This window comes from Eumetopias jubatus, unplaced genomic scaffold (assembly GCF_037043125.1).
Source record: "Eumetopias jubatus isolate StellerSeaLion01/CBP00866 unplaced genomic scaffold, mEumJub1_p1.0 scaffold_9, whole genome shotgun sequence".
NCBI lineage: Eukaryota > Metazoa > Chordata > Mammalia > Carnivora > Otariidae > Eumetopias > Eumetopias jubatus.
In genome coordinates this window covers 53,039,977-53,067,783 of record NW_028274815.1, presented here as the reverse complement: position 1 = coordinate 53,067,783, position 27,807 = coordinate 53,039,977, and the positions used below count along the sequence as shown (strand labels likewise).

General features: G+C 43.2%; 1 protein-coding gene across 1 annotated transcript in view; it reads left to right on the top strand.

The window, feature by feature from the left end:
- The window catches only part of ANXA4 (annexin A4), a 74,176-nt gene that overhangs the window by 13,701 nt on the left and 32,668 nt on the right, over positions 1 to 27,807 (top strand). Inside the window, exon 2 of the mRNA XM_028116284.2 lies at positions 14,336 to 14,394. Coding sequence (XP_027972085.1) covers positions 14,392 to 14,394 — 3 coding nt within the window. The 5' untranslated portion in view covers positions 14,336 to 14,391. The remainder of the gene's footprint in view (positions 1 to 14,335; positions 14,395 to 27,807) is intronic.

Sequence of the window (27,807 nt, the reverse complement as noted above, 5' to 3'; positions counted from 1 at the left end):
GACAGGAGGCACCCCATCCCATGCACCTTTTTGTGTTGGCATCAGCTTTAAGCAGGTGACAAAGTTGTTGGTACAGTGCCTGGTCCAATTCCCAGTTTCTAGCTCGTTTTCTCTTTGTTCTTCTCTGCTTCTCTGAGGTGGCACCTTTTCCTACCCCCCGATGCTGGTTCTCTGAGCTATAGATATGTAATATACATTTATTATAATTCTAAATTATAAATACATTATAAATTTTATATATGTTATATATAGTTATTATTTATATATAATATATAAAATGTAAATACATAAAGTATACTTCCCGGCATGCATTTCTGCCAAGGTTCTTCTCATTGGTCACCTTTGCCTGCATCCATTCTGCCACCACAGTGTCTATCCCAACACCTCTTTGCTGGTTTGGGGGTGAGTAGGGCCAGTAAGGGATCCCCCTCGTAGCTCCTCAGCTCAGATGGGTGGACTGGAATGAGGTTTTCTGGATGGATCCCCTTAACAGACAGAGCTGCAGGGGAGGTATCACGCATCTCCCCACCATCATGCACACGTGCACATACACATACTCTCCTTCTGTCTTAAAGTAGCTTCAGTTCCTCTCAGCTGCTGATATAATCTCATGTCAGTCCTAGTCTTTTCGGTTTTGTCATGAGTTTCTTCTTGTGCCTTCCCATGCCTTCGTCAGGTTTTTAATGACAAATTGAGAGAGGCTGCATCAGAAACAGCAAGTTCCCTATGTGAACCAGAAATCCACTGTGGAAGAATTTTAACACATCTGTTTTTGTATTCTTCTGCCAGAGTCAGCTTAAACACTGAGGGAGTGGCTGCTCCAGGGGCAGGGGGAGATGCCCGCACAGCTAGAACTTGCCTATTTGCTGGGCATGGGAGGTGGCAGGAGAAAATGTGACATTTAAGAGAGCAGTGTTTATTTTCTGCTCACTTCCAGATCTCCATGGCTGGGCCAGTGTAAATCTACAAAGGAAAACTGAGCTGCTTTTCCTGTTCATCTGGGAAGAGAGTTTTCTGTTTTCTTCCCTCCTGGGCAAACAGAAGTGGTGGTGTTGAGGGGCACCTGGGTGGCTCAGTCAGTTAAGCAGCTGGCTCTTGATTTCAGCTCAGGTCATGGGATCTCAGGGTCCTGGGATCAGGGCCGTGTCAGGCTCCACGGTCAGTGGGGAGTCTACTTGAGATTCTCTCTCCTTCTCTCTCTGCCCCTCCCCCCATCCCCACATGTGCGCGCTCTCTCTCTCTCTCTCAAATAAATAAATAAACCTTAAAAAAAAATGGTGGTGTTGATAAGGAAAGGACTGGGCTGCATAATACATGTTTTTCTGTAAATAAAACTAGCTGGACAGCAGGGAGCCTGACCGCATATTTGGTTTCTCGCCGACTCACTGCAGATCCCTTCCTTCCTGTGCTCCAGTTTCTCATTCAGATCCAGGCTGTCTGTTCCCTTCCTGCATAACAAGGATTTTGTAAAGAAAGATGGAGTGGATTTTACTTTTTCTGGGAAGGTATAGAAGAGAAAGACTAGATGCTGGATTCAGGGTTCTGATGAGGTGCTTCTCTTGTGCTATCTCTAAGACTCATGCTTGCTGACACAAGAGAAGATGCCAAGACCTTGGAATCTGGGTCTTGGGACATGGCAGCCTATAGTTTGTGATTCATAAGGAGAGGCTGGGGTGACCCAAGTACAGATGGACACGTGAAAACATGCTGAACAAACTAGAACTGGAGATCAGTGCAGTAGCTTGTAATCAGTTACTTGGAGTTTCTGCATTAGATTCTCACTTATCTGGAATAGTTTATTTACGGTATTTCTGAAGAAGGAACATGGAATAAAGTGACCTTTCACATTTCCTTGAGGGCCTCTGGCTCTAAAATAACTCCAAAAATGGGTCAGTAAACATGATGTAACCTGTGGCAAAGCCTAACCATGAGAGACAGATTTTCTCTTTAAATAATTGTTAAACCTGAGGAGTTTAACAATCATGATTTTACCCATAATGCTGTGCAAAAGCTATATGGAATTTGGGGTTCACTGAGTTGGGTTTTGCCTTAAAAGTAGGTATTGCTCAATGAAGGATAATAGCAACATGCTTCCCCTAAGAGGCCATTATCAACCTACAAAGCTGAGACCTTGACCTCTTAAGCTATATAGATGTGTATTATTTTATTGAGGTATAATTTACATACAATAAAATGCACAGATATTACGTTGTTAGTTTGGTGCGTTTTTTTTTTAACGGAGTTCACATTTAAAAAAAAAAACTATTCTCAAAAATTGTGGTAAAATACACCTAGGATAAAATTTACCATCTTAGCCATTTTTTAGTGTATAGTTGAGTGCCCTTAAGCACATTTACAGTGTTTTGCAACCATCACCACCATCTAATCCACAGAACTCTTTCCATTTTGTAAAACTGAAGCTCTGTGTGTGCTAAATTATTCTTTCTCCCTTCTTCTACCCCCTGGCACGGCTATTCCACTTTCTGTCTTATGAATTTGACTTCTCTGAGTGGAATTATACAGTATTTGTGACTTTTTCACTTAGCACAGTGTCCTCAAGGTTCATCCATGTTGTAGCACACATCAACATGCCTTACTCTTTAAGGCTGAATAATATTCCATTGTATGCATGTATGCACTAGATCTTCTTTATCCATCCGTCAATCGACACATGGGTTGTACATGGTTCCATATTTTGGTTGTGAATAATACTGTTCTGAACATGGGTATACAAATATCCCTCCAAGTCCTGGCTTTCAGTTCTTTTGAAAGAATATATATGTATCCAGAAGTGTATATGCCTAGAATATATACCCAGAAGTGGAATTGCTGGATCATATAGTAATTATCCAATTTTTATTTTTTTGAGGAACTGACATACTGATTTGCGTAGTGGCTCTACCATTTTACATTCCTACCAGTAGTGCTCAAGTGTTCCACTTTCTCTACACCTTCCCCAACACCTGTTATTTTCTGTGTGTGTGTGTGTGTGTGTGTGTGTGTGTGTGTGTGTGTGTTTATAGGAACCACCCTAATGGGTGTGAGGGGAGTTGAATAAGTTTGAATAAGTTTTGACAAATGCATATATTTGGGTACTACTACCCCAATCAAGAATCAAGATAAGGAACATTTCTATCACCACTTAAAGTTACCTCTCTCATGCTCCTCTACAGTTAGTATCCTCTCTGCCTCATCACTACCTCCAACCCCTGGGAAGTGGGGGCCCAGGATGGAAGTCCTGTGAGCAGAGTCCAAGGAAGGTGCTGTCTTAGCATTCAGACAGCTGTGAGGACAATGATCTTTTTAAAAATTAATTAATTAAAATTCAATTAATTAACATTTAGTGTATTATTAGTTTCAGAGGTAGAGGTCAGTGATTCGTCAGTCTTATATAACACCCAGTGCTCATTATATCACATGCCCTCCTTAATGTCCATCATCCAGTTACCCCAGCCCCCAGCCCCGCTCCCCTCCAGCAACCCTCAGTTAGTTTCCTATGATTAAGAGTCTCTTATGGTTTGTCTCCCTCTCTGATTTTGTCTTTTATTTTTTCCTCTCTTCCCCTATGATCCTCTGTTCTGTTTCTTAAATTCCACATATGAGTGAGATCATATGATAATTGTCTTTCACTGACTGACTTATTTTGCTTAGTGTTATACCCTCTAGTTCCATCCACATCATTGCAGATGGCGAGATTTCATTCTTTTTTTATGGTTGAGTAATATTCTACTGTGTGTGTGTGTGTGTGTGTGTGTGTGTGTGTACCACATCTTCTTTATCCATTCACTGTTGATGGACATCTGGGCTCTTTCCATAGTTTGGCTATTGTGGACATTGCTGCTATAAACATTGGGGTTCAGGTGCCCCTTCGGATCACCACATTTGTATCTGCGGTAAATAGTAGTGTGAGGACAGTGATCTTGTCAGAATACAGACGCACACAGACTTGGTGGCCAAAAGAACCATATGGGGTCCGGTTTGACGTGTTGGTGGTAGATGTGAAAGCCTGAACTCTGTACTCCACAGATGTTTTTAACACAGGTAGAGTTGGTAACCCACGCCTTAAACAGCTCACCGAACAGGTAATGCTATAATGTGTAGATGTGGCAGACAAAGGTTACCTGGACAGAATAGTAATAAAAAGAGTAGTCAACATTTGTTGAGTACATAATGTGTGCACTATTCTGAGTACTTTGTATGGTACAATAACTGGTTTAATCTTTGTAACAACCCTATAAAGTAACTTTGTTACTAATTCCATGTTACCAATGAGGAGGCTGAAGTACAGAGAAATAATAACTTGCCCCAAATCATACAGCTACAAGTGTATATAGGAGAGTTATAAACCCAAGTTGGTTGGGCTCCAGGCTCTAGCCACGTTGTATGGAGGAAGGATGACATGGTCTTTGAGGGAGGAGTTCCCACCATCATGTGAAATTAGCAACTAGACCATGAGGTTGGCTGCATCACACTCAGGCTTGGACCTTCCTGTTGCCATTTCTCATCAGAAGGATGGCATGGATTCTCCCATCCTCGTGGGATACCAGCATCTGCCATACCTCAGGTCAGGGGGAGAACCCAGCGCATTATTACCATGCAAATGACCCAGAGGGCAGACTCACTACTTCCCTGTAGACGGGCATTCCATCTGCAAAATGAAGGGGTGGGCTGGGCATTCTCTGAGGTCTTCTCTACCCTGACAGCCCTACACTGGCAGAAATGAGCTCTTTCTGGAGCAAGTGTTCCCCCCCGCCTCCATTTCTACTCCTGCTTTCTTGGGGCACTTATATCTCAGCCTTGGAATTGCTCTCTCACCTGTGCATTGCTGGACGTTTTGATCTGACACAGGGGAGAAGCAACTCTGGAAGATAAAAAGAATACTTCTTCTAAGTCTAGAACATCACTGCCATAGCCCAGAGCATAAGTAACTGCCATCTAGGGCTTGAGGAAACATGTCACAGCTGTGCCAAACCCATCTTAGGCTTTGAATGAAAGCCTGTAATGTTTTTGGTTCATAGCATAAGCCAGACGAGCTATTTCTGCTATTCCTTCTTTCTCCCCCTACTGGTATACCCTGGATAGTCTTCATATTGCTGGCAGTAAGATACGTATAACCAAATGGGGTCATTATTTCTAACCTCCTTTGATACTCGATTCAGACTACCCCAAGAGCATGATGCATCAGTCAGTCTCTGAGGCAGGCTGCACTTTGTGGGCGCTTTTGTATTATGGTTGGATCAGCCATGACCCCCCCGCCCCAGTACTCAGCTCAGGATGCTGGATCTTGATATGGGGGGTGGGAAAATGGGCACAGAATGTGCCTGGATGGAATCCTTATGTCTCTCCCTGGGGAAGGCACTACTCTGACTGTGTCTGCTCCAAAAAACATTATCACGGAGCTGTGTTACATTGTTCTTGCACCAGAAAGGCTGAATGGCTGAACTAGGGCAGGGGCATGTGGGTTGGAAATGTGCTTTTTCTTCATGGGGTGACTGGGTGGCTCAATCAGTTGGGCATCCGGCTCTTGGTTTCGGCTCAAGTTGTGATCTCATGGTGGTGGGATTGGCCCTGATGGCCCCTCATGGGGCCCCGTGTGGGGCTCCCTGCTGACGGGGAGTCTGCTTGAAAGATTCTGTCCCTCCACCCCATCCCCTACTCGCTGACTCATGCTCTCTCTCTCTCAAATAAATAAATAAATCTTAAAAAAAGAAAAACGAAATGCTTTCTCTTCAGAGAGCCAACAGTCTTGTATTCGACACTTGATTGGGAGCTGTCTGCCAAAGTATAGCCAGTTGCTGTCAGATAAATCTGGGAGAGGAATATTTTTGTCATGGTTTTGTTTTGTTTGATTTTGTTTTGCACCCAGCTTGTTGAAGATATGAAGAATAAGAATGCATCTAGCTCAGCAAAAATGTGACAGTTTACAATATTTATTCCATTATTACTCTAAGAGCTCCTAGCATTGTTGCCTGCCTGTATACACATGGACACATGTGTGCATTTGGCCTGGTATGATATAAAGGTCTATAGAGTCAGACAGACCTGTGAAAAAACAGCTCCTACCACCTACTACTGGAGTGACCTTGGGCACTATGCCTAACTTTTCTAAACTTACATGTTTTTTTTTAAGATTTATTTATTTATTTATTTGACAGAGAGAGACAGCAAGAGAGGGAACACAAGCAGGGGGAGTGGGAGAGGGAGAAGCAGGCCTCCTGCTGAGCAGGGAGCCCGATGCAGGGCTCAATCCCAGGATCCTGGGATCATGACCTGATCCAAAGGTAGACACTTAACGACTGAGCCACCCAGGTGCCCCTCTAAACTTATGTTATCACTAGACAGTAAAAGGGCAAAATGATACCATATGGATAAAAGCACCTGGGCACTCTATACAACTAAGTGGTCAATAAATATTTACCTACAGATAAAGTCTCTCTAGCTCCAATGCACAGAGCAAGGAATACAAGGCTAGCTTTCCTGATGCTGAGCCTGCCCCATGGAGGATGAGCCCCATGACCAGAGGGAGGATGACTAAAGGTTGGAGGTGACCATTCAGGAAGGTTTGGTAGAGGATCCTTGCAATGGGAAGCAAGTTCAATGGAGTTAGCTCTAGCAGCCTCCAAGATTTCTTTTCTTTTCTTTTCTTTTTTTTTTTTTTAAAGATCTTATTTATTTATTTGTTAGGGAGAGAGCCCAAGCAGGGGGAGAAGCAGGCAGAGGGAGAAGCAGATTCCCCGCTGAGCAAGGAGCCCGATGCTGGACTTGATCCCAGCACCCTGGGATCATGACCTGAGCCGAAGGCAGACTCTTAACCGACTGAGCCACCCAGGCGTCCCCAAGATTTCTTTTTTAAATGATAGAGTACTCTTGAACAGACAGAGCATAGGGGATATTCTCTGCATGAAGGGCATATAGGTGGGAATTAAGGTATGCTTTTTTAAAATTTTTTTAAAAAGATTTATTTATTTGACAGAGAGAGAGCACAAGCAGGGGGAAGGGCAGAGGGAGAGGGAGAAGCAGGCTCCCCACTGAGCAGGGAGCCCAATGCTGGGCTCGTACTAGGACCCTGGGATCATGACCTGGGCTGAAGGCAGCTGCTTAACCGACTGAGTCACCCAGCTGCCCCTATGGTATGCTTTTTAGCACCTAAAATGGTGCCTGGCATGGGGCAGGCATTCCGATCATGTTTGTTGAATGAATGAATGAATGAACAAATGTGCATGAAACATCAGTGAAACTATCCTATCGGTCCCATGATTGTGAGCAATAATCAGCATTACCAGTACATCAACTTCTTGTTTCTATGGTCACTGTCCTGAGAGGAGGGGAATCCAAACAGTTTGTTTGCAATTAAGAGTTAAACAAAACAAAACAAAGTCCTGCTACCAACAAAAGACCAGCCGATGAGAATGCCCCAGGTCTTCAGTCCACACGTGGTACTGGGAGTTGCTCAGATAACACTTAGGAAAACCCAAAGCACTATTCTGTGCAAGCTGAATACAGTATGCAGAGAAACAAGGAAGGGTAGCTACACATTTACAAAGCTTATCAGAATATGCTTTGATTGTGCCCTACTCGAAGCTTGTGCCTGGGGAAACCGAGGTATTATGTGAAGTACAGAGACATCTAGCAAGGCAAGCATTGAACTGGGAGTATGGGACCCAGCCCCTTGCTCAGCAAGCATTTAGACCACCTCAGCTATCTTTTTATTTTCCTAATCTTATCTCTTGATATAATAGAGAACTCACCATAGCCAGCTTTCATTATTATATCATCCAGCTGGTTTGCAAAGTGGAGGTAGTAGTCGTGACTCCAAAGGTTATTGGGTAGATTAATTAAGATAATGTAGAGGAGTACTTTAAAAATGTACCTTCCCTCCTTCCCCCTGCCTTTTGGACAAAGGAATCTTTGGCATAGAGAAAAGGCTTTAATAGACTTCGGCGTGATGTGGAAATGACAGAGAAGGAGTGGGGATGTTTTAAATTATATGTGAGGGGCGCCTGGGTGGCTCGGTTGGGCGACTGCCTTCAGCTCAGGTCATGATCCTGGAGACCCAGGATCGAGTCCCACATCGGGCTCCCTGCTCAGCAGGGAGTCTGCTTCTCCCTCTGACCCTCTTCCCTCTCGTGCTCTCTATCTCTCATTCTCTCTCTCTCAAATAAATAAATAAAATCTTAAAAAAAATAAAAATAAATAAATTATATGTGAAACGTGTGTTTTAAAATTATTTGTGGATTGAAATTATTATTATTGTCCCCCACCATGCTGTGAAGAAGTGGCTGAAATTTGGACAAAAGACTGTCAATAAGTTGTTTGCCAGGTGCGGGGCTGGAATAGATTCTTCCCTAAGATTCTTAGCAGTCAGGTTTCCAAATTTGTCAGCCTTCCTTTGGCTTATACACTTGGCCTTTGATTAAATGTTTGAAAATGCTTATTTCTCCAGACTCAAACCCCATCACGGCAACAAAACTTCCTTTACTTTTCGAAGGACCTAAGCTCCAAGGAGTTTGGGTTGCATTCATTTTCCTATTTCATAGACAGTTTTGAAAGCCTTCAGTGCTTGGGCGGGGCCCCGGCACACCCTCCACAAATCCACAGGCTAGAAGTTTAAATTTGTCATCCTGTGGGATGTAAAATGAAACCGCGTACCAAAGAAAAATGGTGAGTGACTCACTCACATGTGATCTTCCAGGGAAGAGAGGGACTCAGTAAGAATGTGCCACAAGGACAGCAAATCCCTTCCTAATGAACATTCCGGTTGCCCCTCCTGGGACCAGGGTCAATGTCATGAATCTGGATGGAGGCCACCAAGTTATGTTGGGGTCCCAAGGGGAGCATCCAGTATTGGGGTGAATTCAACATGGTGCCACATCCAGCAGGACCAGAGAAATTGCACTCATTAGCACACCAGGAAGGGGTTCAGCTCTCAGGGACAGGTTCATATTTACAGGCTCACCACACACATGCTGATAATATCTTTATTACCTTGAGAAATATAAGGGGCGCCTGGGTGGCTCAGTCAGCTAAGTGTCTGCCTTTGGCTCAGGTCATGATCCCGGGGTCCTGGGCTCGAGCCCCGGGCTCCCTGCTCAGCGAGGAGCCTGCTTCTCCCTCCCCCTCTGCCTCTCCCCACCCCTGCTTGTGCTCTGTCTCTCCAATAAATAAATAAAATCTTAAAAAAAAAAATTGTTACTGAGACAAAAATCCTTGTGCTCCAGTACTCTGAAGACAGGTCCACGTGGGAAGCCAAACTCTAGTCCAGGGATTGCTTTGCAATCACGGAATGAGAACAAAGGCTATTAGATAGATGACACAGCCGTGGGAAATAGCTGATCCTGGACCATTGGATCTAGGGCCAAGCCACCCTTACCTTAGGACTGGGCTTTGATGATTATTTCCAAGTAAGCCTCTCTGAGGATTTTATGTGGAGCTCGCACACCATCTTTCTTTAAATATGCTAATGATTTTGGCAAACTGGTAGGTCAGGAGCCATTCTTTCTCATAAATGAATTTGCATATCTTTGTGTTGATGGTTGTTTGCTGATTTTACTAGTCTAATGCTCAGGAAACCATCTAATTTGCCTGTTTTCCAAATTCTGGGTGAGTGGGGAGGAGTCCACCACACTGCCACCTCCACGTATGGCCTCCTTAAATATTACATGAAATCCGAGTCCTTGTTCCATGTAGCTGCTGGAAGGACATAAGGAACTTTCTACTTGAGGTCATTTCTAGCAGTGTTACAATAGGGCAGTTTGTGGGACGGTGTAAAAATGATCTTCTTGTACACCTAAGCAGAAAACAGTAATGATCTGTTCTTGACATATCTAATTTTTCTTTATGAAGCCATCATAAATTACTTGTGCAAATTTTTGTAATCTTTCCTGCAATAAGTTGAACTTATTTATAGCTCAGTATTCCCTATGTAACTGCTCTTGGGATATATCTCTTACGTTGTGTTCCCAGCTTTTTTCAGTTGCTCTAAAACCATGTCTTAACATTTGCAGGAGCCCTATTGTGAGCCCTAGTTGTAGAGTTCAGATATTATAAAGAAGTTGCAGTTCCCCCCGCCCCCCGCTCCACTCCAGACTGCATAACCCTTAGATTTTTTTAGACATCACTCACATATGGGCCCTTCAGTCTTCATCTTCCCATCTTGAAGAGCCCCTGATGCTTTTAAGGTCATTGGAGCCATGCCCAAACCTGAGTGGGTTTGCCTTTTTTCTAAAGCTGAGGCACAGTTGCTAATTATTTTACCCCACCTGTGAGCAGCCAAGAAGCTTTGCAAACCCCCACACAAAGTCTGAGCCATTGTGAACCTGGGGATACTGTTCAGTTTATGGACTTGTAGGCTGGCTTTCAGAGAGAAAGAATGAATGGATCAAGGAAGCTGAGGCAGAAAAGGGTTCCTATAAAGAGTCCTTGGCTCTTCAGGCTGGAGGAGAATGTAGGAGGACTTTTACAGGTTGAGCTTCCAGAAGAAGGGCATGGCATTCTTTGGGAGCTGATCATTTTGTGCAGTTAAGAAGAAGCCTGTGGCAATTCTGGGAGGCGAGAATTCTACCACCGAAACACCAATGCCTTCCCGTGACAGTTCTGTTCCAGGGGGTGGTCTCAGTGATTCCTTTCCACTCCCCACCCATCCTTGCTGAGAGTTCCTCACACCTTACTAGGTGCCAGACACTGTGCCAGTAAGCGTGAGCGTGGGTCAACTTGACATGTATTATCTGATATCTGATCAAGGGGTACCATTTCCTGCCTTCATTTCTATAATCTGTTGAGAAACTTGTTTGGTGCTAGTAAATAACAAATATACAACAGCTGTTTCTATGTAAATGGACTTAAGCTGTGTGCTGTCCAAGTTTCAAAATAATTTTCTGGCTAAAAGCACCCTGTGTTCGAGTATGATACATTTTTGTCCCTTTAGTAAATTATTTCTAGTTCATTGAATAAGACTCTCAGTATTTCCAGAAGGTTTTGTGCAAGCATTTTTTTCCACTTCTTGATGTGGTCAAAAGGATTGGAAGTATTTATATTAAAGGCTGGCTTTTGGAGAAGGTGTTTCTCTTCCCTGCCTCCTTACTTGTTGTCATCTACAGCAACTCCCCCTTATCCGTGGGGTATACGTTCCAAGAGCCCCAACAGATGCCTGAAACTGTAGGTAGTATGGAACCCTATTTATGCTGTTTTTCTCTATACGTACATGCCTATGCCTATGATCAAGTTTAATTTATAGATTAGGCAGAGTAAGAGATTAACAACAAGAACTAATAATAAAATGAAACAATTCTAATGATACAATAAAAGTTATATGAATGTGGTCTCTCTCTCAAAATATCTTATTGTACTGTAGTTACCCTTTTTTTTAAAGATTTTATTTATTTACGTGAGAGAGAGCACGAACGGGGGGAGGGGCAGAGGGAGAGGGGGAAGCAGGCTCCCCACTGAGCAAGGAGCCCAGGACCCTGGGATCATGACCTGAGCCGAAGGCAGATGCTTAACTGACTGAGCCACCCAGGTGCCCCTGTAGTTACCCTTCTTCTTGTGATGATATGAGCTGATAAAATGTCTTGTGTGATGAGATGAAGTGAGGTGAATGATGTAGGTGTTGTGAAGTAGCGTTAGGCTACCGTTGACCTGCTGTCAAAAGGAGAATCACCTGCTTCTGGATTGCCATTGCCCGAAAACACAGATAAGGGAGGATTACCATATTCCAAAACTATATAGAAACAAAGGGAGGGCCCTTGTTCCTTAAACTGGGTCTGCTAGATTGTCCACCAATTAGCAGAAACTCAATCCAATTCACATATAAATCATACTTAATGAGGGATATTGGCACATTTGGATCATTCATATGATGTGAAACAGGGCCTCCAGACAAAGTCGTGGCTAAGTCTCAAATAGCCCTGCTCTTGGCTTCCCCTAGCACATTCTGGACAAATGAGAAATACCCCTTCCTGCTCCCACAGATAGTCTTGACCCTACTCCAACCCCATCTCATGCCACTCTGGCCCTTGTTCATGATGCGGTTGTTCATTCCTCAAACACAGTAAGTTCATTGCTGCCTCGGGGCCTTTGCATTAATTGTTCCTTCTGCCTTCAGTAGTTCTCCTCCAGCACTGAATAGCTAGGCTCTCTCCCCATTCAGGTCTTAGCTCAGATGTCTTCTTGCCACCCTGTCCAGGCTAGCCCCCTTCCCAGTGACCTGATCACATCATCTTCCAACCCAGGATTCAGCAAATTTTGTCTGTGAAGGGCCAGATATTAAATATCTTCAGCTCTGTGAGCCATATAGTCTGTTACAACCGTTCAGTTCTGCTGTTGTAGCACGAAAGCAGCTGTAGATAATATGTAAACAAATGGGTATAACCAAGCTCCAATGAGTCTATTTGTGAACACTGAGATTTGAATTTTATATAACGTTCATGTGTCACAAAATACTATTCTTTTGACTTTTTGCCAACCATTGAAAATATAAAAACCATTCTTGCAGGCCATTCAAAAAACAGGATTTGGCCCATGAGCTGTAGTTTGCTGATCCCTGTTAAATAGCATTGTCCTTTCATCTTACTGATATCTGAAATCATCTTATTTATTTGTTTATTTGTTGTCTGCCTTTCCTGGTGGCCTGTAAGCTCCTTGGAGTCATGTTCTTTGTCTTACTGTATTATCTCTGTCGACTAGAACTGTGCCTGGAATATAGAGGTACTTTATGAATATTGGGTGAATGAGTAAATAAATCCATACAGCCCATGAGCTACTAAATCCGGTAAAGAATTCCTTCCAAATATTTCCTATGTATATCCCATTCCAGGGGCCACACCCCACCTAGGTCTCTGCCTCTGCCTGCCTGTTCGTCAGTGCTTTCTCAAGCCTTCCTGACCCCGTCTCTCACTCTGTACAGAACCTGTCTCTTCTGTAGAATAGTGTCTTGTGGAAGGAAGCATGTCTTTTGTTCTGTCATTTCTCTGCAAAAATCAAAACTTTCCCACTATTTTCCCATTACCTACAATATCAAGTCACGCTCCTCAGCTGGGCACACAAGGCCTTGCCTATCAGTTCCCTACCTGCTTTTCCAACCCTGTCTCTGAGCCTTGCCTGGAATGAGCCCTCTGCCTGAGCAGCCTTGTCTCCTCATTGTTGCCGAGGCCACTGCTTATTCCCACCTTTGCTCAGGCTGTGCCCCAGAACAAGTCGGCATTCCCCTCAGGAAAGGATTGAACCCCCTAAGTGGTTATAAGGCAAGTCGGCAGTGATGGGAGACAAGGAAGAATGGAGCTGGGCCCCAGGAGAGCTGAAAGATGAAGTGTATGTGAGCAGATTGACTCAGTCGGTAATGAAGTGGAAAGGATTTAGGAATTCTCGGGGTATAATTGAAAAATGCTGCTTGGTAAGGTGGCCTAGGCCAGTGCTTTTCAAAGTACTGTGCAGACAAATATTGGGGGAATCTTGTTAAAATGCAGACTCTAGCAGTAGGTCTGGGGTGGGGGTGGGAGGCCTGAGACTGCTCCCAGGGGATGCCCATGCTTCTGGCTCCAGGATGATTCTTTTGAGTATCAAGGAGCTAACAAAATGCTTAGGAGAGCAGCCTTTTCCATAGGACTCAGATATGGAAACAGAAAGTCAGTTGGCCTGTCCCTCAGAGGCCTGCCTGTCAATCACGAGACCAAGAGCCCTGGCCCAGACTCATGTCATTCCTTGCATTCTGAGTGACTGAGTACATGTGCAATGATCGAGCATCCTTGCTGCACAGAACGGAGGACAAAGTTGAGTGTGTAAGGCTGAAGCTTTGAGGGAAGAAGCACCTGCACATCCCCAGATGGTGGCAGTGAAAATGGTCGTCTGGAAATGACAGGTCTAATGTGGGCTGGCCGGCGGCTGGCCTCACACACGCACACGTGCACACACTCATCCGCACACACACACGCACAGAGCGTGGGCTGGAGTGCCATGGTTTTCCTTAACGCGGCTGCATTATCTCTTCTCTCCAAGGAGACACCTGTTCTGTTCCACTAGAGCTTACTGTTCGGAATCCAGGTTTGCCCTGACTACAAGTAATGTACTTCATCCTAACAACAGGAACCATTTCTGTAATGTGTATCTCCAGACAAAAGAGCAGGTTGGGAAGTGTTTTGTTGGAGTAATAAACTTGCTTGCTTGAGCACTTTCTAATCATTAACCCGGCCTTTGTATCTTTGGCTAATCAATAGCTGGCCTTTCGATGACAGTGGGTGTTATTTCCTAATGGTTTAACTTCTGCAAACTACAAGTTATCCTGATTAATGATTTTAATGACACATCTCTCATCACAGTAATTTCCCCTCTGCTTTTATCACAGAGGAACTTCTGCTCGGGTGACTGAACTCTGAACCTGATATAGAGAGAGTCGCGGCCATGGTAAGTTGGGGAGTGCCTCACCCTGCCTGTTGTCAGCCAGGGACAGGTACAGGATGTGTATTTAGGGATTTACAGAGGATTGTTTGCTTAATAGAGGGGAGAGAGGAGGAAATGAAAAGGCAGGTTTTTTTTTTTTTTCAAGCACCCTTTTAATTTCTTTCGGGTGGTGAGTAACTTGACCCTGAAAATTAATTCAAAAAGAGAATGCTTGGAATCCTTTTAACATCCAGAGATACAAAAATAAGTTGTAGGGGGCACCTGGGTGGCTCAGTCGTTAAGGGTCTGCCTCCGGCTCAGGTCATGGTCCCAGGGTCCTGGGATCGAGCCCCGCATCGGGCTCCCTGCTCCGCAGGAAGCCTGCTTCTCCCTCTCCCACTCCCCCTGCTTGTGTTCCCTCTCTCGCTGTGTTTCTCTCTGTCACATAAATAAATGAAATCTTTAAAAAAAAAAAAGGAAAGTTGTAGTTTTCTCTCTGCGGGAGTACTTTCGTGTTCATTATAGAAATTCCAGGCAAATGAAAAGGAAAAACTAAAAATCCCACAGGTCTTACCATTGGGAGACAAGTGCCATCCACATTTTGGTGTAACATCATTTCAGGCTCATCAAGAAGGGTGTTTGTTAGCCATCTGGGCTTGTCATCTGCCGCCTGTTTTTGGCCATGACCGGACTCCTCAGAGCCTGATTATCTGATCTTTGGGACAGGCAGGGAATTGGATCCCTTGGGGAGTTCTATAAAGTTCAGTGTTGAGGTGGAAGCTGAGCCTCTTAGCTGCAAACAGGCTCTACCTGTGGCTGGCCATCTGCTCTCCTTCTCCCACCCAAATAAGTATCTGAACAGACAGGTGATTCTAATCTCTGGTCTTCTTGGAAGGAATAATAGAAATAGAATCTTATACCTGGAGAGCAACTGGAGATCCTTCCAGCTCTAAATGGCCTCCTCTAGGAAGATGGAGGTGTAGACTATCTTGAACAAATAGTAATATACTCTTAACATTGTCTTACATTAGACATTCTAGAGTTTTCTTTATCATCCGTGACAGTCAAAACCTTACTCATATCTACCCTAAATCTCCATGCTTTATTTTGAAATTCATTTCTTCTTGATTCTCTCCAGACACGGATAAGATTTATTCAGAAACGTTTACAGTGTCCCAACTTTGTGCCAGATATGGTACTTGGCTCTGGGACTCAAAATTAATGTGACACTCTTCCTGTCTGCAACAAGCTCACAGGCTTCCTACATGTGAAGCCTATAACCTAGTGACCCTTTACTGTGCTCCTCACTCGAGGAAAATTACCTCAGTTGCTCTCATCTTTCCTCCTAGTACCTGTTTTTCCAACATCACTGTTCTTTATTGGACAGATAAAGGACATTTTTAAAGGGGAGGAAAAACACACAATAGTCACAGTATTGTAATTCCCAATTGTTTTCCATCATTTTATTTTAGACCTTCCTCACATGTATAATGATTTTTAAACAATAGTAATACAAGCATAAATAACAGTTACATATTCACTCTAATCTTTGCTAACATGTTAATACTACATTTTGTGGCATACTAAAATTATTTACTCTAGATGGTGGAGCTATGGGTGTTTTAATTTTCTTTTTTTTTAATTTTCTAAATACAATGACCATATGTTACACTTCTTTTTTTGTTTTGTTTTGTTTTTTAATTTTTTATTGTTATGTTAATCACCATACATTACATCATTACTTTTTAATGTAGTGTTCCATGATTCATTGTTTGTGCATAATACCCAGTGCTCCACGTAGAATGTGCCCTCCTTAATACCCATCACCAGGCTAACCCATCCCCCCACCCCCCTCCCCTCTAGAACCCTCAGTTTGTTTTTCAGAGTCCATCATCTCCCATGGTTCGTCTCCCCCTCCGATTCCCCCCCTTCGTTCTTCCCCTCCTGTTACCACCTTCTTTTCTTTTTCTTAACATATATTGCATTATTTGTTTCAGAGGTACAGATCTGTGATTCAACAGTCTTGCACAATTCACAGCGCTCACCATGGCACATACCCTCCCCAATGTCTATCACCCAGCCACCCCCTCCCTCCCACCCCCCACCACTCCAGCAACCCTCAGTTTGTTTCCTGAGATCAAGAATTCCTCATATCAGTGAGGTCATATGATACATGTCCTTCTCTGATTGACTTATTTCATTCAGCATAACCCCCTCCAGTTCCATCCACGTCGTTGCAAATGGCAAGATCTCATTCCTTTTGATGGCTGCATAATATTCCATTGTGTATATATACCACCTCTTCTTTATCCATTCATCTGTCGATGGACATCTTGGCTCTTTCCACAGTTTGGCTATTGTGGACATTGCTGCTATAAACATTGGGGTGCACGTACCCCTTTGGATCCCTACATTTGTATCTTTGGGGTAAATACCCAGTAGTGCACTTGCTGGATCGTATGATAGCTCTATTTTCAACTTTTTGAGGAACCTCCATACTGTTTTCCAGAGTGGCTGCACCAGCTTGCATTCCCACCAACAGTGTAGGAGGGTTCCCCTTTCTCCGCATCCCCGCCAACATCTGTCGTTTCCTGACTTGTTAATTTTAGCCATTCTGACTGGTGTGAGGTGGTATCTCATTGAGGTTTTGCTTTGGATTTCCCTGATGCCGAGCGATGTTGAGCACTTTTTCATGTGTCTGTTGGCCATTTGGATGTCTGCTTTGGAAAAATATCTGTTCATGTCTTCTGCCCATTTCTTGATTGGATTATTTGTTCTTTGGGTGTTGAGTTTGATAAGTTCTTTATAGATTTTGGATACTAGCCCTTTATCTGATATGTCATTTGCAAATATTTTCTCCCATTCTGTCGGTTGTCTTTTGGTTTTGTGGACTGTTACTTTTGCTGTGCAAAAGCTTTTTATCTTGATGAAATCCCAATAGTTCATTTTTGCCCTTGCTTCCCTTCCCTTTGGTGATGTTTCTAGGAAGAAGTTGCTGTGGCTGAGATTGAAGAGGTCGCTGCCTGTGTTCTCCTTTAGGATTTTGATGGACTCCTGTCTCACGTTTAGGTCTTTCAACCATTTGGAGTCTATTTTTGTGTGTGGTGTAAGGAAATGGTCCAGTGTCATTCTTCTGCATGTGGCTGTCCAATTGTCCCAACACCATTTGTTGAAGAGACTGTCTTTTTTCCACTGGACATTCTTTCCTGCTTTGTCGAAGATGAGTTGACCATAGAGTTGAGGGTCCGTTTCTGGGCTCTCTATTCTGTTCCATTGATCTATGTGTCTGTTTTTCTGCCAGTACCATACTCTCTTGATGATGACAGCTTTGTAATAGAGCTGGAAGTCCGAAATTGTGATGCCGCCAGCTTTGCTTTTCTTTTTCAACATTCCTCTGGCTATTCAGGGTCTCTTCTGGTTCCATACAAATTGTAGGATTATTTGTTCCATTTCTTTGAAAAAAGTGGCTGGTATTTTGATGGGGATTGCATTGAATGTGTAGATTGCTCTAGGTAGCATTGACATCTTCACAATGTTTGTTCTTCCAATCCATGAGCATGGAACGTTTTTCCATTTCTTTGTGTCTTCCTCCATTTCTTTCATGAGTATTTTATAGTTTTCTGAGTACAGATCCTTTGCTTCTTTGATTAGATTTATTCCTAGGTATCTTATAGTTTTGGGTGCAATTGTAAATGGGATCGACTCCTTGATTTGTCTCTCTTCTGTCTTGTTGTTGGTGTATAGGAATGCCCCTGATTTCTGTGCATTGATTTTATAGCCTGCCACTTCACTGAATTCCTGTATGAGTTCTAGCAGTTTTGGGGTGGAGTCTTTTGGATTTTCCACATAAAGTGGAAAATGAAGTATCATATCATCTGCAAAGAGTGAGAGTTTGACTTCCTCCTTGCCGATTTGGATGCCTTTGATTTCTTTTTGTTGTCTGATTGCTGTGGCTAGGCCTTCTAGTACTATGTTGAATAGCAGTGGTGATAGTGGACATCCCTGCCGCGTTCCTGACCTTAGGGGGAAAGCTCTCAGTTTTTCCCCATTAAGAATGATATTTGCTGTAGGTTTTTCATAGATGGCTTTTATGATACTTAGGTAGGTACCCTCTATCCCTATACTCTGAAGAGTTTTGATCAAGAAAGGATGCTGTACTTTATCAAATGCTTTCTCTGCATCTATTGAGAGGATCATATGATTCTTGTTCTTTCTTTTGTTAATGTATTGTATCACATTGATTGATTTGTGGATGTTGAACCAACCTTGCAGCCCAGGGATAAATCCCTCTTGGTCATGGTGAATAATCCTTTTAATGTACTGTTGGATCCTGTTGGCTAGTATTTTGGTGAGAATTTTTGCATCCATGTTCATCAAGGATATTGGTCTGTAATTCTCCTTTTTGATGGGGTCTTTGTCTGGTTTTAGGATCAAGGTAATGGTGGCCTCATAAAATGAGTTTGGAAGTTTTCCTTCCATTTCTATTTTTTGGAACAGTTTCAGGAGAATAGGTATTAATTCTTCTTTAAATGTTTGGTAGAATTACCCTGGGAAGCCATCTGGCCCTGGGCTTTTGTTTGTTGGGAGATTTTTGATGACTACTTCCTTAGTCGTTATAGGTCTGTTCAGGTTTTCTATTTCTTCCTGGTTCAGTTTTGGTAGTTGATAGATCTCTAGGAATGCATCCATTTCTTCCAGGTTATCTAATTTGCTGGCATATAGTTGCTCATAATATGTTCTTACAATTGTTTGTATTTCTTTGGTGTTGGTTGTGATCTCTCCTCTTTCATTCATGACTTTGTTGATTTGAGTCATTTCTCTTTTCTTTTTGATCAGTCTGGCCAGGGGTTTATCAATCTTGTTAATTCTTTCAAAGAACCAGCTCCTAGTTTCGTTGATCTGTTCTACTATTCTTTTGGTTTCTATTTCATTGATTTCTGCTCTGATCTTGATTATTTCTCTTCTCCTGCTGGGTTTAGGCTTTATTTGCTGTTTTTTCTCTAGCTTCTTTAGGTGTAGGGTTAGGTTGTGTATTTGAGACCTTTCTTGTTTCTTGAGAAAGACTTGTATTGCTATATACTTTCCTCTCAGGACTGCCTTTGCTGCATCCCAAAGATTTTGAACAGTTGTGTTTTCATTTTCATTGGTTTCCATGAATTTTTTAAATTCTTCTTTAATTTCCTGGTTGACCCATTCATTCTTTAGTAGGATGCTCTTTAGCCTCCATGTATTTGAGTTCTTTCTGGCTTTCCTCTTGTGATTGAGTTCTAGTTTCAAAGCATTGTGGTCTGAAAATATGCAGGGAATAATCCCAGTCTTTTGGTACCAGTTGAGACCTGATTTGTAACCTAGGATGTGATCTATTCTGGAGAATGTTCCATGGGCACTAGAGAAGAATGTGTATTCTGTTGCTTTGGGATGGAGTGTTCTGAATATGTCTGTGAAGTCCATTTGGTCCAGTGTGTCATTTAAAGTCTTTATTTCCTTGTTGATCTTTTGCTTAGATGATCTGTCCATTTCAGTCAGGGGGTGTTAAAGTCCCCCAGTATTATTGTATTGTTGTCAATGTGTTTCTTTGCTTTTGTTATTAATTGCCTTATATAATTGGCTGCTCCCATGTTCGGGGCATAGATATTTACAATTGTTAGATCTTGTTGGATAGACCCTTTAAGTAGGATATAGTGTCCTTCCTCATCTCTTATTACAGTCTTTGATTTAAAATCTAGTTTGTCTGATAGAAGGATTGCCACCCCAGCTTTCTTTTGGTGTCCATTAGCATGGTAAATGGTTTTCCACCCCTTCACTTTCAATGTGGGGGTGTCTTTGGGTCTAAAATGAGTTTCTTACAGATAGCATATCGATGGGTCTTGTTTTTTAATCCAGTCTGATAGCCTGTGTCTTTTGATTGGGGCGTTGAGCCCATTTACATTCAGGGTAACTATTGAAAGATATGAATTTAGTGCCATTGTATTGCCTGTAAAGTGACTGTTACTGTATATTGTCTGTATTCCTTTCTGGTTCATGCTGCTTTTAGGCTCTCTCTTTGCTTAGAGGACCCCTTTCAATATTTCTTGTAGGGCTGGTTTCGTGTTTGCAGATTCCTTTAGTTTTTGTTTGTCCTGGAAGATTTTTATCTCTCCTTCTATTTTCAGTGACATCCTAGCTGGATATAGTATTCTTGGCTGCATATTTTTCTCGTTTAGTGCTCTGAAGATATCATGCCAGTCCTTTCTGGCCTGCCAGGTCTCTGTGGATAGGTCTCTTGCCAATCGAATGTTTCTGCCATTATAGGTTACATATCTCTTCTCCTGAGCTGCTTTCAGGATTTTCTCTTTGTGTCTGAGACTCGTAAGTTTTACTATTAGGTGTTGGGGTGTTGACCTATTTTTATTGATTTTGAGAGGGGTTCTCTGTGCCTCCTGGATTTTGATGCCTGTTTCCTTCCCCACATTAGGGAAGTTCTCTGCTATAATTTCCTCCAATATACTTTCTGCCCCTCTCTCTCTCTCTTCTTCTTCTGGGATCCCAATTATTCTAATGTTGTTTCGTCTTATCATATCGCTTATCTCTCGAATTCTGCCCTCGTGATCCAGTAGTTGTTGCTCTCTCTTTTTCTCAGCTTCTTTATTTTCCATCATTTGGTCTTCTATATCGCTGATTCTCTCTTCTGCCTCATTTATCCTAGCAGTTAGTGCCCCCATTTTTGATTGTCCCTCATTAATAGCCTTTTTGATTTCGACTTGGTTAGATTTTAGTTCTTTTATTTCTCCAGAAAGGTTTCTCTAATAACTTCCATGCTTTTTTCAAGCCCAGCTAGTATCTTTAAAGTCATGATTCTGAACTCTAGGTCCAACATCGCACTAATGTCCGTATTGAGTAGGTCCCTGGCAGACGGTACTACCTCTTGTTCTTTTTGTTGAGGTGATTTTTTTCGTCTTGTCATTTTGTCCAGAGGAGAATAGATGAATGACAGAACAAAATGCTAACAGGTTAACAACGTCCCCAGAAAATATATTCTAATCAAATCAGAAAAGACCTGAAACCAGGGGAAAAGAAAGGGAAAGAAAGAAAAAAGAAAGAGAAAAAAAAAAAGATAAAGATAAAAACAAACAAAAACAGAACAAAACAAAAAAAAAACAGAATATGATCAAATATGATCAGGCTAATGCATAGATCAGTGCCACACACTAGATTTTGGGTGTATTTTAGTCTGTTAAAAAAGTGCCTCCTAAAATTTTAAAGAAAGAAAGACTTATATATGTACAAAATAAGGGTTGATACGATGAAGGAATGGAATATGACTGTAAAGATGAAAATTATAAAAAATTTTAAAAAAGGAATTGATAAGATGTTTGAAAAAAGAAAGAAGAGGATTAAAAAAAAGGAAAGAAAGAAAGAAAAAAAGGGGGGGAGAATGTGATCAGGCAGGAGACTAGAACAAAGCCATACACTAGAGATTTAGGGTATATTTTGATTTGTTAGAAGAAACTGTATCTCAACATTTTAAAGAGAGAACACCTTATATATATATACTGCCAAAAATAAGGGTAACTACTATGAAGGGATATAATATGACTAAAAATGAAAAATAAAAATGTTTTTTTAAAAAAGGGATTGATAAGATGTTGTTTGAAAAAGGGAAAAAGAAAAATTAAAAAAAAAACAGTTAAAAAAATTAACTTTGAAAGATTAATGAATCATGGTAAAAAAGCCATGAATTCTATGTGCAGTATTCCTGTAGCGCTGGAGTTCTCCCGTTCTCATGGATCGGTAAACTCGGTCTTGGCTGGCTGTTCATGCTGATCTTCTGGGGGAGGGGCCTGTTGCCATGGTTCCCAAATGTCTTTGCCGGGGCAATTGGGCTAAGCAATCTGCTCGGGTTTGCTCTCGGGAGCTTTTGTTGCCTGCAAACTTTCCGTCCAGCGTTGGAGGACGACAGTGAAAATGGCGGCCTCCCAATCTCTGCCCCGAAAGAGCCGAGAACTCGGGGCCCCACTCCTCAGTGCGCCCCCAGAGAAAAGCAGTCAATCACTCCCGTCTCCCCGGTCTCCGGCCGCACTCCGTGCTCACCCGGCCTGTGACCGAGCGTTTCCATCTCTGGCACCCGACCCCCTGTGGAGTCTCCAAACCCAGCAGATCCCTGTGGTGCGCTCCCGCGCCGCTCCTCCCTGGGGAGGAAGGGGAGTCTCCCCGCATCTGCCGCTTGTTGGGTCCCTGCTGGAGGAGCAGTGGCCCGACTGGCCCGCGGATCACGGTTTATGGCGACCCCGAGCTGAGAGCCCGCGCCTTGGCCTCGTCTCTGCAGCCGGCTTCCCCTCTCCGATACCTGGGAGCTGTGCTGCACTCAGGCGCCCCCGGTCTTTCTGTGACCCCGAGGGTCCTGAGACCACACTGTCCCACGAGGGTTCCACCCCCCACTTAGCCACTGGAGCGACGTCCCTCAGTGGAGCCGACTTCTAACAGTTCTGATTTTGTGCTCCGCGGCTCTATCACTTGCCAGAAGCGGCCGACGGAGGCCCCCTCCCCCGCCGTCTGTCCTCCCAAATATCGCCTCGGATTCACTTCTCCGCACGTCCTCCCTTCCAGAAAGTGGTCACTTTTCTGTTCAGAGAGTTGTTGCTATTCTTTTCTTCGATCTCCTGTTGAGTTCTTAGGTGTTCAGAATGGTTTGATCCCTATCCAGCTGAATTCCTGAGACCAGATAAAATCCAGGTCTCCTACTCCTCCGCCATCTTGCTCCGCCCCCCCCATACGTTACATTTCTAAAAAGAAAACATGTTTTAAAAGCTACTATATTCAAGTATTTACAATATTTTTAAATAGATTTTATTTTAATTTTTTAAAGATTTTATTTATTTATTTGAAGAGAGAGACACAGCGAGAGAGGGAACACAAGCAGGAGGAGTGGGAGAGAGAGAAGCAGGCTTTCCGCTGAGCAGAGAGCCCGATGCGGGGCTCGATCCCAGGACACTAGGATCATGACCTGAGCCGAAGGCAGACGCTTAACAACTGAGCCATCCAGGCGCCCCTTTAAATAGATTTTAATTTACACATAGTGAAATGCACTGCTATTAAGGTTACTGGTAGATGAGTTTTGACAAACATGGACCATGTAACCTACTCCTCTATCAAGAAAGAACATTTCCTCGCTCCAGGAAGTTCCTTTATGCCTCTTTCAGGTTGGTCCCCTCCCTGCTCTCCACTCCACCCCAGAAATATAACCACTGTTCTGATTGTCATTACCATAGATTAGTTTTGCCTGTTCTAGAACATCCTATCAGTGGAACCATAGAATAGGTACTCTTGTGTGTCTGGCTTTTTTCACCGAGTGTTGTATTTTTGGCAATCCATCCACGTTACTATGAGCATGTCAGCAGTTTGTTCCTTCATGACTTTTTATTGCTGATTAGTATTTGTTGGGGATTATCATCAAAAAAGATATGACCACTGACTGACGTGGACAGTCAGAGGCTCCTCACTCCCGCCCGTCTGGAACGTGGGTTCCGCTTACTTTTCTTGCTCCCAGAGACTGCTCCAAGGAGATTGCCTTGAGGTGGTGATGTGTGGTTGAAGACAACTGCACGGTATATACGACTGAGCCCATTTAGGACCTCTTTATAAACTTTTTAAGATTTCAAGGATGAGTCTAGGGATCAATTTGTCTTGCTGCCGCTCAAGACAAGCCTCATATGTAAGTTCCCTTTGCCATTGTTAAAATTGTCACCTACCGACATGGAGCGGCTTGTTTTCTTCAGTCTTCCTGTGCCCTCTGCCTACAGGGGTCAGCTTCACATGATGCCAGGAAAGCTCCTGAGGAGGTTGTGGACCTACAGTATTCCATTGTATTGGATTCCAACTTTTGACATTTATTAACTTCCTGATTATTTAATAACTGAATAATATTTCATCGATAGTGCTCTAACGCCTGTGTCTAGCCATTCATTTTTATTACTCTTTCCTACATCCTCCCTGTTTCCTTTGCCTACTGCCACAAGAAGCCTTCCTGGGATAGAATCCCCTACCTCCCCAGAATGGATAATGGTACATTACACCCTGGAATTTGATCAATACGGTTACTGCAGGGCGACCAGGAGCAAGTTTCCTGAGCTTATCTTTTTCCTGGAAGAAAGAGTCACTGAGAATGTTAATTGATAAGCTGAAACATCTTTGCAAATCCCTCCATTGATTCATCTTGTTAGATATTAATTTTAATCCCACAGTAGCCTCCCTCAGCAATGCAGTTTGTGTTAAAGTCGAATGCAGTGTTTTGGGCACCATCCAAAATTTTGCAATAAAGCCCCAAAAGAAACCTGTGAAACATTTCACTCAGAAAGTTGTCTCATAGTGAAGCCAATGGCTGAGTTGGGCCATGTTGGAATTTTGACAGCAAATCACCAGTTTGCTTATTACTTACTATTGATGCATAGTAGAAAAGAATGAAAGAACCTGTATTAATTTTCTAGGGCTGCCATAACAAAGTCCCACAAACTGCGTGGCTTAAAATAATAGAAATTTGTTGCCTCACAGTTCTGAGGCCATGAATCCAAAATCAAGATGTTGGCAGGGTCAGAAGCCCTCTGCAAATCTGTAGGTGACTCCTTCCTTGCCTCTTCCTAGCTTCTGGGGGTTTCCTGGCAGTCCTAGGGTTAACTGTAATCTCTGCCTTCAGCATCATGTTGTGTTCTCCCTGGACATGTGTCTGTGTCTTCATGTGCTGTCTTTTTTTTTTTTTTTTTAAGATTTTACTTATTTATTTGACAGAGAGAGACACAGTGAGAGGGGGAACACAAGCAGGGGGAGTGGGAGAGGGAGAAGCAGCCTTCCTGCTGAGCAGGGAGCCCGATGCGGGGCTCGATCCCAGGACCCTGGGACCATGACTTGAGCCAAAGGCAGACACTTAACAACTGAGCCACCAAGGCGCCCTCACGTGCTGTCTTATAAGAACACCAGTCATATTGGATTAGGGGCTCACCCTACTCCAGAATGCCCTCATCTTAATGTAATTAATTACATCTACAATGACCCTATTTCCAAATAAGAATACATTCTGATGTCCTGGGGGTTAGGACTTCAACATATCTTTTGGGGGGTTACAATTCAACCTCTAACAGTGTCCAAGGAAGTTAATGTCATTGACTTCTACTTTCCTCTGTCAGGTGTATAGAGAGTGGTGACTAAATGCTAGATGCTGACCATATCTAGGAGGTGAAGGCCTGGGCTTGCAGCAGGCAAGGCCCATACTCTCTGGTACCTGAGGCCTTTGGATGGGCTCGATGTGGACCACAGTGAGCAAAGTGTGTCCTCAGAGAGAGCTTCCCTAAGGGCATAAACATCCTCTGTTCCTCTAGATGGTCCACATTATGTCCTTGGGTGAAATTAAATCATCAGAGAGCCTTTGATCTATTCTACGTTGTTTTTGCCACCTGTACAAATGCTCTATTCTGGATTTTGCTTTGGCATTACCCCATGGGCTTACATTAAGATATTATCAGAGGGGCACCTGGGTGGCTCAGTTGTTAAGTGTCTGCCTTTGGCCCAGGTCATGATCCCAGGGTCCTGGGATCAAGCCCCGCATCGGGCTCCCTGCTCTGTGGGAAGCTCACTTCTCCCTCTCCCACTCCCCCTGCTTGTGTTCCTGCTCTCGCTGTCTCTCTCTCTGTCAAATAAATGAATAAAATCTTAAAAAAAAAAGAGAGATTATCAGAAATAGATATAAGAATGTTCACTCTTATATTTATTGTGGAGATCTTGTTGAAGTCATATTTAATAATTATGATGGCGATGATAGCCACTGAGTTTGAATTTTTGTTTTAGTGTTTACTACTTTGCTGGATTCTGTGCTAAATGCTTTGTTATATTATTCTGCTTCATTTTTTCAAGAACTCTGTGAGTTGATATCATTAATCTTAATGTACAGGTGAGAAAAATGAAACTCCCCCTATTGACAACCCAGCTAGAAAGGGTTGAAGCCGGGATGCCTGGGTGGCTCAGACGGTTAAGCGTCTGCCTTCAACTCAGGTCATGATCCCGGGGTCCTGGGATTGAGCCCCTGTTTCTCCCTCTGCCTCTGCTGCTCCCCCTGCTTGTGCTCTCTCACTTGCTGTCAGATAAATAAAATCTTAAAAAAAACACATTTCTAAAAAAAAGGAAAGGGTTGAAGCTAAGATTCAAAGCTGGGTCTATCCCACCCCAATATCCATGTTCCCCCTAGTAAGCTTTACTACCTCTCACTGTAGCCCAGTGTGTCTCCTTCACAAAGACCCACAGATGAAATTTCCCTCAATATCAGAATTCCCTTTATAGTGTTCGTGACCCTAAGAGTGATGTAGAGGAGATGGAACTCTCTTCATGAATATTAGATTTTACCGGATCATGGGCATAAGGCTATGGGTACATTTCAACCAAGGCTTATATAAGATATAAAACCCTTCTCACTCAATAATTCATATCATCTCCCTGTTCTGTTTCCTCCCATTACCATAACATCCTACCACCATTTACCAAAAAGGACGTTATCAGAAAAGTCAGGAGAAACAGACCTACTATGTGACCTGAGCCCTAAATTTAGCCTTACCCTCAGCTTGTGAGCCCTAGCATCGTAAAAGCACATAGCACCATCTATGAACAGAGGAAGGTATCCAGCTTGGTCTGAACCCCATTGACATCCTGGTGCCAAGAAGATCACTTAGATCCTCCCCATGTGCAACCTCAGCCAATCAAATGCACACCACAATGCAGACACCTGACAAATTAACTAAGGGAAAGGAGACGAGGCAGAACAGTTCTAATGCTGATCATGACTAATTGGGTCATTTTTAAGGACAAGAAAACAGAATTCAGAATATCAAAACATGGGTTGCTGAAGGGCTGTAATAATGCTTAGTGTCCAATACGGAGAGGAAGATATATTTAAAATCAAAGCTAGTGGGGCGCCTGGGTGGCTCTGTCGGTTAGGCGTCCCAACTCTTGATTTCAGCTCAGGTCATGATCTCAGGGTCATGAGATCACGCCCCGTGTCAGGCTCCGGGCTGGGGCATGGAGACTGCTTGGGACTCTCTCTCTCTTTTTTTTTTTTTTTTTTAAAGATTTTATTTACTTATTTGATAGACAGAGACAGCGAGAGAGGGAACACAAGCAGAGGGAGTGGGAGAGGGAGAAGCAGGCCTCCCGCTGAGCAGGGAGCCCGATGCGGGGCTCGATCCCAGGACCCTGGGACCACGACCTGAGCCGAAGGCAGACGCTTAACGACTGAGCCACCCAGGCGCCCCGGGACTCTCTCTCTTGTTCCCTCTGCTCCTACCCTCTCTTCTCTCTGTCTCCCCCCTCCTCTCTAAAAAACAAAACAAAAACCCAAAGCTAGTTTGATTCTACTCTCTACTGCTAAATCAAGGAGCCCAGAAGAGCTCTAGTAATGCAGATTGCCTCTCTGTAATCTCA